Source organism: Caenorhabditis remanei, chromosome I (assembly GCF_010183535.1).
Source record: "Caenorhabditis remanei strain PX506 chromosome I, whole genome shotgun sequence".
Classification (NCBI taxonomy): Eukaryota; Metazoa; Nematoda; class Chromadorea; order Rhabditida; family Rhabditidae; genus Caenorhabditis; species Caenorhabditis remanei.
In genome coordinates this window covers 7,036,855-7,052,983 of record NC_071328.1, presented here as the reverse complement: position 1 = coordinate 7,052,983, position 16,129 = coordinate 7,036,855, and the positions used below count along the sequence as shown (strand labels likewise).

The 16,129-nt window shown below is 39.1% G+C and overlaps 2 protein-coding genes across 2 annotated transcripts; both read left to right on the top strand.

Moving 5' to 3' along the window:
* Positions 1-6,565: 6,565 nt before the first annotated feature.
* Positions 6,566-7,509, top strand: GCK72_001356 (uncharacterized protein; the record flags this gene model as incomplete). Its single annotated transcript, XM_003105031.2, has 2 exons — positions 6,566-6,669; positions 7,344-7,509. The coding sequence occupies 2 exons, from the start codon at positions 6,566-6,568 to the stop codon at positions 7,507-7,509; spliced, it is 270 nt and encodes an 89-aa protein (XP_003105079.2).
* A 915-nt stretch (positions 7,510-8,424) lies between these two features.
* On the top strand, positions 8,425-9,423 carry GCK72_001355 (uncharacterized protein; the record flags this gene model as incomplete). Its single annotated transcript, XM_003105012.2, has 3 exons — positions 8,425-8,545; positions 8,630-9,117; positions 9,190-9,423. The coding sequence occupies 3 exons, from the start codon at positions 8,425-8,427 to the stop codon at positions 9,421-9,423; spliced, it is 843 nt and encodes a 280-aa protein (XP_003105060.1).
* Between the last annotated feature and the right edge of the window lie 6,706 nt (positions 9,424-16,129).

The window sequence follows — 16,129 nt, the reverse complement described above, 5'->3', positions numbered from 1 at the left end:
TCATCAGAACTACTGATCAAAGTTGAAGCATTGAAATAATCTGAGAACGATTGAAATTTAAAAAGAAAGTGCATTGGAATCTGATCAAAAGAGTCTTTCGAGCTTTCAAGAACATTAAAAATTTGACAATGGAGAATTTCGGCTATGGAGAGTTCATATCAGCGATTAAAAAGGAAAAATCGTTGTCCTGTGGAAATCTGATCTGTTTCGGGACTGAATGCTTGAAAAACAATTATAATTGACTTAATCATGGGGCTCGAACCCTGCGGTTCCAGCCGTTCCTAGCCGGATCGATCCTTACCTTTCGGATTCTTTTCTTGAATATTCTGCAGTTACTTTGACGTTTAGGGCAATAAGATTTTCTTTTTGTTTTGTAACACCCAGAATTCGCTTCACTTTTCTAAGTTTTTTTAAATCTAGAAGTAACTGTTTTTGTCAGGAAGAACGGGGTTTTGAACGAAAGCTCTGGACTGACGTATTAACCATAGCATTATGAAAGTTCTGTGTCTGGTACTTTGATATAGACAGAAAAGGAGAATAGCTCAAAGTAATTCAGTTAATCAGACTGTCTAATATTGTATACTTACTGTAAGAACGCTTCCATAAATAAATAACATTTCCCTTATTTTCCCCCTGAAATCTTTCCATGTTTTCCCTCGATTTCTCTTATTTTTCTAGAACATCCAGAACCCCCGTTCCAGCACGCACACACATTCACCGTGTTCTTGATTTCTCTTATCTCTCTGCAAAACGAAAGAAATGAAAGCATAATCATCTCTTCTCCATCGTTTATTTCTGCCATTCATCCGTTCATATCCATTTCTTTTTTCTCTCTATAATCTGTATGTATATTCCCAAAAAATCAAACTGGATCTCTCATTCCTCCAGGAGACACTTTTGCAGGAGGCAACTATTTTCACTTCTACAACTCCTCTCTGTCATCGAAATTTCGGATGGCAGGATGGTGCCACACACCGGATCGAGTGGGCATGTGAAGATGTCGTGGAAGACGTGTTTGCTGTCTTCAATGTACTACGAGAAAATGAAAACGATAAGAATCTGTAATAATAGGAATCTACCATATACCGCAATCTATACCTGCAATCATGTGATTCCTTTTGTTTTTACCTGTGTTGTGGTTGAACAAGTCATGTGAAATTCCTTTGAGAAATCCTTGACCTGGTATATTGGATAGAATATCCCTCTTTTCGCTCATCGAAGCTTTTCACTGGCGATTTGCCAGAAAATTTCAAATTCTGCCAGATTCTTCACTTCCAAAGAATGCGGATTTGCCAACGGGTTCCTATGTTTCGCACCTTGGCCGCCAGCGGCAAGACTGATCGAGATCTGCCTTCGGAGTGTGTTCCGACACTAGAGACGTTTTAGCCCTTGATAGCTTTTCACTTTTTTCCTTCTCTCTTTTCGGATGGTGGCTATTCATTCTACGGGGCCCCCCGAGATTACGGAACTATCTCTTTCGGAAGAATCATTTAGCTAAGCATGGAAAGAGAAAGAGGAAAGAGAGAATGAAAGAAGCTAACATGTGTAATCTCGACATGAGGACGATGATGATCGTAAATTCAGACGGATGAGTGATAGGCTCGTTAAATCAGAAAAGCCTTCACGGAGAAACCTGATTTGAGGGAAAACTGCTGGAACAACTGATAATCATCTAGACGTTGTGGGTGGTCGAATTTGAATTGCCAGACAGTTTCTGGAATAAAAAAAACGTCGAGGTTTTTGTGAAATTTCAGTTTTTGTTTTTGAGGTATTTGAATCTGAGAAGATTAGGGATTTTGCAAAGAAATGGAACCGGAGGAAAGTTGTTGATCTTCCTTATGAAAATGTCTAGGCTGTCTGTGTATTAAAAATAGAAAATACGAAGAACTTGACACGGCTGGATAGTGAGATGGAACAAAAAGGAAGAGTTGGGTTAACGATATGAGTATTCGACTGGTTTGTATCTATTATAGATGATGTCTCGACTGATGAGACATCAATGGTTCGAACCCAGAAATGGAAAAATTGCAATAATAACTTTTATCATATGCAGTTTTCGATTGGATAGTTCTTGCTAGACCTCCTTCTAATTATTTAAAAACGAAAACTCAGTTTCTCAGAATCCCCGGCTATTCGTATTGTTGTTTGAGCTGATTCGAATCGACTTTCTCTAAATGTGAATGGGTTCTGAAGCTTAACAAGTAATTATTGGCCTCTTTTTGGAAAATGAGCTGAGCTTGTGATGGTGACAGATGCGAATCCGAAGACCGTCTCGATGAGAAGTGATTCACTGACTTGAATCCTCTATGGTTTTTGGTTTTCAGTCAATCATCAAATGCTCCCCATTCACTGAATGCTTCATAATCATACTTTTCTGATCCGAATAAACATGTTGTGATTTTCCAGAAGCGATCGAACTCCTCTTTGAATGGTCAATTATTGTCCTTGAACTTTCTTCTTATAATTATTATTGTTTTCATATAATTTTCTCCTCATCCGAAAAACAATATCCTTTCTTCGCCCCTTTCTCCGTATTTCTCCGTTTTCTCCTCCGATGGAAAGGAATCCATTATCACCGATTACTAAATCTGCGATTCCCGGTTGAGCCACGTCATTCACTGCATAGTTTCCCGAAATTTCTCCGACCAATTCCACATATGTTCTTCTTGTTTTGCAAATAACCTTTCCCCTTCGACTACTTTCGATAAGGCGAGATATCCAAGGCCATCTTTCAAAATCTCGCAGAAAGTTATCCCTCTTTTTGGAAAGTGGCGGTCGGGTGGTCGGGAGAAATCAAAGTCGGACCGTGGACTTTTACTCGAAATAGTTATTGAGTGGATTGTATCACGTCATGACTTTTCAGAAGGAGAGGATCCCAAAGGCTAATGATTCAGGGCGGAAGAAAAATGACGAAGCGTTTTTGGAAGATGATGAAGAAGAACAACACAGACGTCTTCTTTTTCTCCGTCTTGCTGGATTTTGTGAGGATAGGATTGTTTGTTGATGCCTCCTTTTCTCTCTTTCCTCTGCCATTGTTATTCGATATTCCGATATTCGATTCTTTTTTCATTTCTGCCGCCTTGAGAAATGGAAAAGAAGCTGAAGATCTTCTTCCAAGCAAATCAAGTGAGATTATCAAATTCGGAGGCATCGGAAGAAAATAATACAACGGTGGCAACAAACAATGAGAGCGAAATTTATTTTTGTAGTTTGATATCGGCAAAGCTAATGAGATAATAGCAGAGATTACGCAGGATGTTTTTACGACTTGATAAAGAATTGGAAATTGGAAGAAGACGAATAAAATGAAGGTGTGAAAGGGTATTTTTGAGAATTGACAAGATCTACAGTAAGCAAGATGTTATTTCGAAGATATCCAATGAATAAAAAAAACGAAAGTTCAAGGACAACAGAAGACAACAAAGTGATTAGTTCCTGGAAAGAATCAAAACATGTTGTTCAGTTCTAAGGATACTGAATACCATCTACTTTGAAGATCAATGCACAAGAAGGAAACGATCTAAAACTGAGAATCTTACGAAGACTGAAAGACTGAGAAAATCTGAATCGGTTCCTCTTCGACTGAAAATCGAGCCTGATAAGCTTTATTATGTGAAAGATTCAACTTTTCGTGACGGTGTCAGAAGTATGGATATCGAACCTTTGATCGTTCTAGTTAAGAACATGTCTTGTCAAGAAGAGAGTTTCAGACAAACTCCATGCCAATCGCATTTCTGAATGAGAAAAAGTTCAAACCTCATATCATTTTTTCTAATCTGCCAGCCAGTCTTTATCAGCTTATTCTTATCTAATTGTTCATTCTGTCCCCCGTCTAGCCAAACTGCCTTGTTGATCTTTTAGATCACTCGTCGAGATTCAACACTAATGCCATCGAGATTCGTGGCAATTGGTATCGTATCGGATTGATGTTTCATTTTTAGAGGAAAAATTCCTTCTTTTTTTTCCGAAAAATATCCGAAAAATGAAATCAGGTTGACCAATCTATGATCTCCTTTTCCTTGTATCCTCTCCCAATAAACTCGTCGGGCTCCCTCTCACTTCTTTTATTTTCCTTTTTCGGAATTAGATGATCCGATCTTTTTTCCTTTCTTCTCTTCTCGTTTTTCCTTTTTCTTTTATCCCTTTTGGAAACATTTGTTGCCCTTTCTCTTCTTCTTCTCTCTTCTTCTTCTTCTTTCAGGTATCCAAGGCATCTACTCGAAAACTGTATAGAAGAATGTATACAGATGTTTCGGGATTCGAAGGCAGAATTCAGCATTCCGCAAAGGAAAGCGACAGCTCGGGAATCCATTGGGTAATCGGAGAGAAATGGATAATAAGAAATCGTTTAAAAGAAAAAAGAAGAAGATGACAGGGGATACTAAATCACATGGCATGCTTCGCCTGCTTCAACATGATATACGATGGATTGCGTGATGATCGGACTTCGGAAAGAAAAGAGAGATAGAGGTACATTAGCACTAGGTGGGCGGTTTCGGGATTCAAAGAAGACGTTGAAGAGGAACGAATGACGAAATGTGGATGTTGTTGAATAGGATTGGATTATGTCATCGCTTATGAAATCTATGAAATCATTGTGTCCGAAGAAAGATTCATGTGACCAGTTAGCTTTTGTTGTCTGTGTGATCTGTCAATCGACAATCGGATAATAGTGCGACTGTTCCCGAAATACGTTATTTTATGGATGTTTTTGTTTTTCGGGAAACGGTCGAGTTTAGGAGATCGAACATGAGCTGGGGAATCTGATTACCGAAAGTTCAGGTGATTTACTCTAGGAAATGGATTTGGGAACACGAAGAGCAGATGTTGGAATATCTCAATAATACCAACAATGACTTTATTTCTCATTTGGCCTTCCTGTTTGTTTGGAGTGAAACTAGAATCTTGAAGTCTTACTTATTGGGTCTCAACATTTGATGAACTCCCATCCAAATTTCAAATTACAGTAATCCATTTGTTCAAACCAATATTTGTGGAGAGAACAACTGACAGTCTGAATTTTCATTGTTCTACAGTAACCCAGATCTCATTTCCATATTCTCGAGGATATCAGTTTATGCTATTATGACAGATATGCGCCAGGACATACTGTACTCGGTTTGGCTCAAAAAAAATTATTTGAGTTTTCGAACTTTCGATACAGTAACCCGAAAATCCGAAATTTCCCTCCCGGTCCTATAAAATCTCTCGGCTTCTGGGTGATTAGTTCCAACTGAATCCAGGAAGTTACATTCGATTTCCACCACCTTGTCAACAAATCATCTTGCCATTCCAGTTCACACCAATCTTGTACACATACACCCACTTCCTCTTCTCTTCAAAAGGACGCCAGTTCGATTTTGCCAAAATCCGCACGCTCCACCCAATTCTCTTTTCCACCTCTTCCTCTTTTTCAATCTTTTTTCTCTCTCGTGGTGTCGTCGGGTCAAGGCAAGTGTACGTGTCCTTCGGTTCGATTCTTTTTTATTCTTCTCTCCTCCCCCTTCTTCGTACTCCGAATAGCCTTCTGCCAACAAGAGTCTGAACATTTTTTTGTGGCGATGGGCAGGTAATAGCAGCCGGGAGCGGGATTGGTCATCGTCTTGCATGATTGAGGGAAGATCGCAGCCGTCCTTGGTAAAACTGACCTAGAAAAAATAAAAACAACGCATACACAACGCTAGGCCATCCTCATCATCATCTCCATCCAACATCATCACGCGTCGAGAACAGAATACGATATAACGATAGAAGGCGGGCGGAGAATCTTCGGAACTGACGAAGACGTCGTCGTCGACGACGCAACCTTCGTTGCGCAATCTCTCCTAGAAGATGGCTCTTCCCGGCACGGATACCTCCTCTTCGCGTACCAGGCACCCACATATAGCTAGTGTGTGTTCATTAGACTCCGCCCACTTCGTAACATTTCATTACTGTTTTTTCGTTCAAAATGTATTATGCTTTTGCCATCCAATATATTTCTTGTTCCTTAGCATTCATCTCTCTCTCTCTCTTTCTCATTCCCTCTGCCTCTCCATCCCTTTCCCGATATCCAAAAAGGGGGCGGAGCATGCCATGGTTGAAGGGCGGGGCCGAGAGAGGAAGACTACTGGCCCCCCGAGAAAACGAACAACACTTATGCCGAGGACAGTCTCGACAGTTGGTGGCCACTCGAATTCACTCATTCGGGTCCTTCATAATCCATTCGTTTACTCCAATGGTTCATGTTTTTGGATGCCATTCTAGAGGAACTGTGTATGTGTGTGTTCTGTTCTTCTATCTTTTGGATTTGGTCCGGTTATGGATATATATTAGATGCCATCCGTCTTCTAGTCTTCTAGATAACGCTTTGTTTTGCTTTCTTCTCACATTCCTTTTCCATATATATTCACTCTTTTTCGATGCCGCCTACCAGCATTCTTTTCTCTCCTTGGTGTCGTTCCGTTTCTCTTATTAAGCTGATTTATTCACTTCCGTCATCCTCATAATTCTTCTAGATTCCTATTATCACTAATCTATATTATCCATTTTCAGAACTTTCCCAACTCTCTCATCTCTTCTCAAGATGCTCCCAGACAGCCCATCGCCACGTGCAGCTCTTGCTCTTTCTGATCTTCAACCTCAGACTGGTGCATCAACTTTCAGCATTGGCAGTGGATCCGGAAACTGGTAAGTTAAAAGGGTCTTTTCATCAGGCAGTAGTAAGATCCAGAAGGGTGAAGCCAGACTTTTTCTAGTTTTTAGATCTCATATTGAAATTGATTGTTGATTCGTGTTTTCTTTTGGCATTATTTGGTTCCATCTTGGTGCAATTGCACTGTTTCAAACTGGAGCAAGTCTCCCGTGGGGTGGAAAATATTTCCACATCTTAGTAACCCTTACTGAAATCTTCAATGACTTCTTTTTACCCAGCTTTTTGTGCTCAAAGAGCTCCTCCCAATCCGGTTTCAAAATCGATCAACAAATAAGTTCTTGCAGTAATGTTTACGCATACAGCATAATCCACGCTTTTGATTACATAAGTCTCGATAACAAGTTCTTCTCCTAATCTTACGTAACTGGTACTAGACCGAATCCTTCGTCTGGCATATTCTTACGTAACGAACGGGTTCTTCAATCATTCTCGCGAAGGGAAAAGCCATTCATTGTCCGATTCTCGGCGGACAAGACAGAGAGAGGACGTAAGATCCATCTTCTTCTCAGCTTGTGCCCCGAGAATCAGGCAAATCTCGACAGGTTTTTGCTTTCACACGAGATTAGCAAGTTTTTTCGCTCATCTGCCTTGTATCCCTTTTTCCCACAGAAATAAGATGATCCCCCGAACACGAGAATACTGTTTACAGGTCTACACGAGGTGTTGGTGGAGTCAGTGGAGACTATATGGACAAATCTGGAGGAGGCATGTTTGGAAACAGCAGAAACAATGTGAGTCATCAGGGATGTAGGGGGATTCAGAATCTAGAAGAAGAGACTGTTGAGTGGGAATCACGGACATTTGTTCCGAGATGACGCCTCGTGATATTCTGGGTTGTCTAATCATCTTCCTGTCTGATCAATGTTTTTTGAACTCTATGTCAATGTACTCTTTCGGCGAAGTGAAGTCGGATGGGTGTCCTTGATATTCAGCTGATCATCGGAACATGTCTAGGATTTAACTATTGTGTGTTGAGCAATTCACTGAATTGGAAAATCCAGGCGATCTGAGTTTCAATATTCGAGTGGGCGAACAATGTTTTCAAACAACTTTCTCTGACTTTTCAAAAACTTTCCTGCTTCTTTGATCTTGATATTTTTGAATTCACAATAACCGAGCTTAAGTTTTGAGAGTTGAAAGCTCAGAAAGAAATCTACCTCCCATCTTCAGCCGGTTTTCCCGACCTGAGCAAAAATAAGGTTTGATCTTTTCAAGTCTAATCAGACTCTGTATTATTTGACGATTTTTTGGATAAAAAATCCCAGAAAATCCATGATACGACATGGGAATCTAAAAATCCAGATATTCAATCAATTTTCCGCTTCCACCTGCTTTGTCTCGACTCCTTCTCTCGGCAACAACTCCTAATCACTCTCTTTCTTCCGTTGCTTTCTCTCCTATTTCCCAAAAAGTGAAAGTCGGTTAATCAAGTTTATCACCTATCGGAGACACTATTGTCCCATTGTCTCTTTTCTTTTCTAAGCTATCCGCCCCACTTTCACCTATCCGCCCCCTAATCCTTTCATTCTCGAATCCATCTCATTCCAGGACCGATTCGCTTTCGGAAACAACAACTCATCATCTTCCTCAGCCGGTTGCTTCTCCTCATCAAGCAATTCATCTGGCGGTCTTTTTTCCAGTAAATAAATAAGCAAGTGAGTGAAAATATTCTGAATCTTCTGATGCTTTTCAGTCATCAACAACACCTTCCAACCAATTGTATTTTCAGAATGCGATCGGCAGCCGGTATTCTTATTCTAATCTCAATTATTCCCAGTGTATATAGTGAACCGAAGTTGCCCGATTGCGAGCAAATCCCAAAAGTTTTGTGCTGTACTCAACGTGTCTTAGGTAAGGAATTATTCTGACTTTTGAACACTCGGTCATCTGAAAGATATGCCAATCTCAGATTTTATATTAAAATTCGAATTTCAGATAAATGTATGTCTGGTTGTATCGATTATGTCACCGAGAAATGTCCCCATAAATTGGAAAAATACGAGACAATTGATGATGAAGAGCCATCAACAACTACCACCCACAGAGCCCCAAAGAAACAAGTGAAAGCAGCTACAGTATCCTCTCGAGTTGTCGGACAAGTAGATCACGAAATCAAGGAACAATTCATTGATTCAAAGGATATTAGAAGAGCCCCACTCGCCGGTGACGCTAAACTTCTGAATCAGGAGTATCCAATCACTGAAGTCACTGACGCCGATTTGTCATCTGAATGCGGAACCGAGAAGTCTAATCCACCATTCTCACCATGCCTTTCCCGTAAATCGGCCGACGATGTGTTCCTCTCTTGTTGCCGTCAACAACTACCATCCAACTGTCATAGTTTATGTACCTATGAACATCGTGAGCATGTTGCTGCGGAGACTCTTATTCAAGCTGTTCAGCAAGAACATTGTGATATGAAGGTTAGTCTCAAAAACATTACGAGAATGAGTTTCTATAAAATTTGATATAAATCATCATTCTGATACTTTCAGTACTTGACGAACCTCCTCTACTGCGCCAACCAAAATCGTGATAACCGTGCCTGTTGCTCCCACCTTGGCATGTCTAACCCAGAACTTGGAGTCGGTGATCGTTGTCTCCGAATGTGTAACATCGCTCCATCCGGAGACCGTGTCAGTTCTGTTGAAAAGGAAGATTTGGTATGCCTATCCAATTGGAATGTCATCATGTACTGTGCCAGAGGAGGTCTTCGTACCATCAACTAGATCTTCCTCTAGGCTTTAATAAGTGCTTGGCTCGTCTCTCTCAGGCTCCTCCCCTTTAATAATAACACCGTCTCTTAATAATTTCCAATCTTCCATCTATTTCTCATTTCTCTGTGATATGATGTGTTCCTACCAACTATAATTGATATTTAATTGGAACTCCTCATATTATCGATACCGTCTAGACATACATTAGTTCTTCTCCCCATTGCATTAGCATCTATGGTGCCTTTTCTCCCATTTTCCCCCGATTTTGTCCCCATACATAATCCTTCCCCAAAGTATATCCCATTGCCTTATACGCGTGTACCATTTTAATAAACGCGTATTTCACAGAAGTCCCCGACCCCTTTTCCTCCTGGCCCACAACTAATAAGTATGATTTTAGAATAGACTTTTCACAAATATTATATCCGGACCAAGTCCGTTCCATGTGCAACAACAATTACGAATTTACAGGCCCGAATGCAATAATTTTCCCTCATTTAATATTTTGTCACTACTTTTCAGTAAGTACGCTCTACCGTACTTTTTGAAAAAATGTTTGTTAGAGCGCACTTACTCTAAAATTAGTTTATAAATCTATGACATTATAATATGACCTTACCAGCCCCTTTTCCCCTTCCCCCTCCCCCCATTCTCACGAACTCATTGTATGTCAAACGGTATCCCCCATCCATTCAAAATTAAAACGAACGATTAATTGTGGAGTTTGAAGCGAATAAATCATCAAATTTATATATTGATCGAACATTTAGAAGTGAAACAGAACAACAAATGTTTGCATTGTTGCATTTGGTTATGTACAGATATGCGGACACGCCAATTTTTGGAATTCATCTATAAGAAACTGAAATGAAACCAAAAGGTATACACTTTTGAAAGCACATTAATACAAGTTCATGGTGATCAGAGACTTTATTAAAACAATGAGTCTTCAATTGATCGTGACGCGATAGTTTTCTGATCCCATTTCCAAAAATGGACTGAAAATGTTTGTGAGAGAGTTTTCAGATTTAATGAAATAAAGTTATTTTTTAAATTGGAATACTTTCGATATCTACAACGTGTATTTAAATCCATTTTGGTACTGTAACAATCTCCCCACATATTCGAACTAATTCAAAACCAGAACCAAAAATCTAGAATTGCTCTCAAGAACTCTTTTTAGAGAACTTGGAATCGGATTACCACAAGTTATACACACAACTCAAACTAACCTTATTTCTAGAATCCACAACTTTTTTGCTGATGTCATTTCAGGAAAGCTCTTGAAGTGATTATTCATATTTTAAATATATTTTTCACAGGGTCTAGGGGTGAGTAGTGAAATCGTATGCGCTCCACTAGACATTGGGGGTAAATTCAAATTTTAATTTTTTCAATTCGCTGTTTCACTGTGGCACTTTGATACGCAGCTTAATCGATCTTTTTTTGAGCCGATTTATGTCTGTTTTTCCGCATTTTTGGCCAGTTTTTCGACTGCTTCGCATATTTTCAAGATCAATTCTATTAAATAAAGAAATAAAGTTTTAAAATAAAAAAATTATTTTCAATTTCGCGCTAAAATTTTAGCTGATTTCAGCGGAGCGCGTTTATTTTCACTACTCATCCCGAGACCCTGTGATTTTTCAACGAAGTGTTTCGCTTAAGATAACAATTTTAAAGCTAGAAATTTTTCTGAAATAAAATGGCATATTCTCTAAAGTATTTACTTAAGTTGATTGAAAATTAAATGCTTCCAAGAACGAACTATTCTCGAAATTGGGATTTCTCCAAAAATAAGAAAACCTAAAATTCGAATTTCCCTCCGCGAATTTCCCTCCGAAAGGATTACAGTAACATTGCGCGCGAATTTTTGAAATTCAAACAGTGAAGTTTTTATTTATAGTTTTTATTTACTTTTTTGACAAATATTTCCTGACCTACGAGAAAGAACTGTAAATCCCCGCGGGAAATTATTGTTTTCTATGTTTTGAAAAACTTTCTATGTTTTGTTTTCTCATCCTTCTCTTGCTTTTCTCCTATTTCTTCCTGAATAACATATAATTTTTAATTTCATTCTTTCTGAAACATAAATAAAACGTCATTTTCTGGTTTCCCTCTCAAATTTGCGATTCATTTGAAACCGAGAGGGCTAAATTACAATGAAAAACTCGAGAGGGAAAGAGGCAGCAGGAGGTGGGAGAGAGAGTGGAGGGCAACAGACAACGAGAGGAAATCGCGCGCGATTTCGCTCGTAGGAGACCGTGACAAGCTGCTCCAACAGCGTTTTTCTCATTTTTTCTACTTTTCGTGGTTTTCGATGGAAAGACTTTGTCGCTTATTTATTTTTTAGTTTTTCGAAGTGTTTTGTGACTTCCAATCGGCTCGCTGCATACTTGTTACTTTTTTATATCTCTTCATCTCGTTTCCACGATCAAATTCAATGAAAATATTGATTTCCGGCCTCGCTTACTAGTTGGAATAATTAATTCTTCGCGCGTTTTCAAGACTAACGACAAGATAAGACGAGAGTAAAAAGTCACTGAAGGGTTTCTCCGAGACTCTTAAAATTCATAATTTAAACTTTGTTTTGTTGTTATGTGTTTACTCTACATTGTCTCCCCAACAACTTTCCCGTGTCTGCTCTAAATTTTCCTCTCAATTTCAGACGTCTACATTCTCGATCTTCGGGTAATCACCAGATCAATAGATACGCACACACGCATTCAATTGCTCCGATCACAAAGCATACTCACGTAACTAATCAGGTGAGGGTTATCACGTATTCGGAACGCCACGTGTCTACTTTCAAATAAGAAAAAGATCATAAGTGAATTAATCCAACACCTGAAAAAGAGTATTCTAGCAAGTGGGAAAGATGTCGCAGTCATCGGGACATCTTCATGATGCCAATCGCTCAGAGACGAGCTATAATGTTTTCGAGTGAGTTTGGTGTTCGGTGAAAATTTTGACTTTCGTAGAAAGCGCATTCAAAGTGGTAACTTATTCGGGGTTTTTTTCAGAACCTAAATAGTTGCTCCTAACCTTCCCTTAACAAACTTCTCATCTAGCTTTTCCTTCCTTACGATAATTGAGTCGCTTTTCGATGAGCTCTCTAAAAGAACCGCTTAATGTCGTGGATTCTGTCTCGATGCTTTAATCTTGTTCCTACTTCATTTCCATGACATTCCTGAACTCCTTTTTCGAACCTATCTTTTTCTTCGGACGAGCTTACTATTTTCTGGAAATTCTTCATGCGGACCACCGCTCTTTATCTCGTCGTCCAGCTCCTCTCTCAGTTGTCGCCGCGCATCGCCATGTGACCCTCGGCACGCCTTTTTTGGTGGAGAAGCGAAAACAATACATTTTATTGGCTTTCCCTCTATTTTTATCTAGTCAGTTTTAGATATTGCGAGCTCCCTTCTAGTTTTTGGAAGTTCTATAGAAGAAATTGTTATTACGTTCATAAAATGTTTTTTCTGTTTCAATCTTTAGGCGGAGATCATTTTTTGATGTTTCCCACTATCTAATAACTGTCAAAAACACTATTTTTATAGTTTTTAGCAAAAAATCTGCTGTGCTTTAGTATTAGTATTCAGGCTGTTTCCCATTTCTGTTGTCTCTTTTGAATCTGTAAGCACATTTCTCCTTTTGTAGTGATTTATAACTCTTGAAAATCACTGAAAACGTTTGTTTTGATCGTTATTCAAATGGCGATTATTGTTTGGTGATTCCTCAGTCATCTATTTCTGTGGTTTTTCTATTGTCTGGAGAAAAATTACTCCTTCTAATCAAAAGTCAACTACAGTTCTCTTTGAAAAACGTCTTTAGGGACCACATTTTCATGGCATTAAAAAAATGTATTAAATAGCACAAAATTTTGTTTGTGAATAGGCCCATTAAAAAATTCGTGGGAGCGTTGTTGGTGTCAGACGCATGCCCAGACGCACGGTCCATTACAGTGACGATGCGCAAGCAACAATACTGACGCATTTCTCGTGCATTTTTTCGCCAATTTTGTTAAAATTGCAGGTCTAAGAATTGATGAAATTTTCAAAAATCGGAAATTCGGAATTTTTCCGTTGTAATCACTAAAAATACAAATAAGAGACAAGAAAAAGTGTTTTTGTATTTTTACTAACACTTTGGGAATAGAAAAACCAAAAAAAAAGCAAAAAAGTTTTTCGAAGTATAATGTAGAAAATGGAAAAACAGGGCATTTTAGCGAGTATAATAACTTTTTTCCTTCCTTTTCTCGTATTTTTCAGTCTAAAAATTCCTTGGAATACATTTCTATCCTTTGTAACTGTTCAAAATTGAAATTTATTGGTTCAGAATCCCTTCAGTTGAGATCTCCTCCTCCAATATTGCACCGATTTTAGAATTTTTGCACTTTTTCGATAGCTCTCAACATTATCTAGAAGGCTATCATCTTAGAATTGCAGAAAAAATTTTTTAAACACTTTTTTTCGTGTTTCGCCGAATTTTCAGTGCAAAAGGACAAACTGTAAAATTGAAGCGGGAAACGCGCCTGTCCAGTCCCTGGCGCATTACTCGATACTCGCTGCGCACAATCGGATACTTTCGTCACTGTAGGGTACCGTGAGACGTTTGAAGAGGCGTCTCTAACTATAAGGGTGTTCGTACGTCAAATGTATATAACCACGTGGACATATCAACAAAAAATCAACAAACACCTCATCCACGAAAACTCAATGATCGCTCTCTGTAGAGCTATGTTATGTCTCGACGAAAAATCACCTGTTTCTTCTTTTTCGAAATCAATTTCCTCTATCCGTTGCCCCCACTTTGTTCGATGTACCTTGCACTCTCAAAGTTTTTGGCTACACGGTACGCAACTGGCTCATCGGAGCAACATTTGACTCCGAAACAGAGGGAGCGAAAGTGCTCCCGTCTTTCTTGTGTCTTCTCTGTCTCTCACAAAATAAGTAGATCTACACTAGTATCTAGACACCCCGAAAACGCACATGCATGTGTGCGTTTCTGTGTGCGCACGCTATCTTGCTGCACTCACAAGAGAGGGAGAAGAGGGACTAGTGGTGGTAGTGGTGGTGGGCATAACTCGTTCTATTCTGACGACGGTTTCGACATATGTGTACTAGAAGAGACGCAGACACATTACAAAAACCACGTCGTTTTTTTAGGTGTTTGAAAATTTAAGGGTTGGCACAGTTTTGAGCACTTTGGATTTCAGTCTTCTCTAAACGTACTGGACTCTAATTCACTCATTCTATCAAGTTTGCCCGTACTTTTCGGTTTACACCATCTTCTCCACTCTTGTTACGATTCTGAATTTTCGTCACTTTGAAAACTTTAGAAATAATTTTTCCTACGAATTGTACTCCCAATAGAACTTACTTTCGAGAACTCTTCAACCTTCATTTTCTTAGTCTCCATCTCGCTTGATTAAATCATTTTTGGTTTTGTTAGTTTTTAGCTCAGATTTTATAGGAACTCATCTCGTTTAGTGTAAAAACACATTATTTCTAGGTTTTATTCTGTATTTAGAAGCAACAGTCTTCGAAATCCGAATCTCTGCTTTTAGTTTGGCCACGCCTATGTTACCTAACAAAATCCATACAGAAATCGGTTTCATTGGATATGTTCATGAACCAAATTCCAAACCGAATTCATCATTCTAGCAGAAGTAGAATTTCCTCAGTTTTATTTAGTTGGTTCTATGGTTCAAGCACCCTTTGAACCCATACCGTAATCTCTTTATCAATAATCACATTTTTGACGCTCCAAGGCCACCGGAATATGATGGATGGGGAGAACGATGGAATGGGCGCGAGAAAAAGAATGTATCTTCTTATCACTTCTTTTTTTTGCAACTACTACTACCCAATCATTATATCATCAATTGCAACACTTCACTATCGGAGTGTGTAGCACAGAGTATGAGAAAGGAGGAGGAAATGCTATTTGTTGTTATTGGTTCTTTCTGTTTGAGAGTCGGATTTTGTGGTCACTTGTTGCTTCTGCAACGGCACCCTTGGTCCTGCTCCTCGTGTTTCTTTTCTCATTTCTATGGCATCGGAGTCCACAACGGAAACGACCAAGCAACAAGAGGAGCGGGTTTTTTTCTTGTTTGAATAATAGAGGAAATACTGAGAAAGTGTTGTTTTATTGATTTTAACTTTCAAAGAGTTCTAACGATAGAACAGTTTCTCTATCATGGTTGAGAATTGGTATGAAACTTTGCACATATATACCTTCGACCACGACTCGCCCTCACTACCACTGGACCTCCGAACAAGCGTGTAATTTGACACTGCGATTTTCAGAAATTTTCAAACCTATTTTTCTAGCGAATCAGCCGTATTGCGCAGTTTTTGAAAACGGCCTGTGATAGAGTAGATTCGAAAGTATGTGCAAAGTTTCAGTCAATTCTCAACCCTGGTATGAAACCGATTCGCTTGTTAAATTAGAATAGATATATTCGTGGATATAGAAACCCATTCTAGAGTCGCTCAGTTTTGAGCTTTCCCACCTCTCGCTTGACTGCGATATCTTACTCAATGCAATTTTTCGTGAGCCTATTAGGTAGAAATCGCCCTAGGGTCTTAGAATGTAAACTTACCTAATTCTACCTGATTTCCCCAGAACATTCTACTCCAATGCAAATCTGCTCCTTCGAGGACGGACCTAGTGGATAGTATCCCAGTGCAACGTTGCAGATGGTGTTTACTCATTTCCC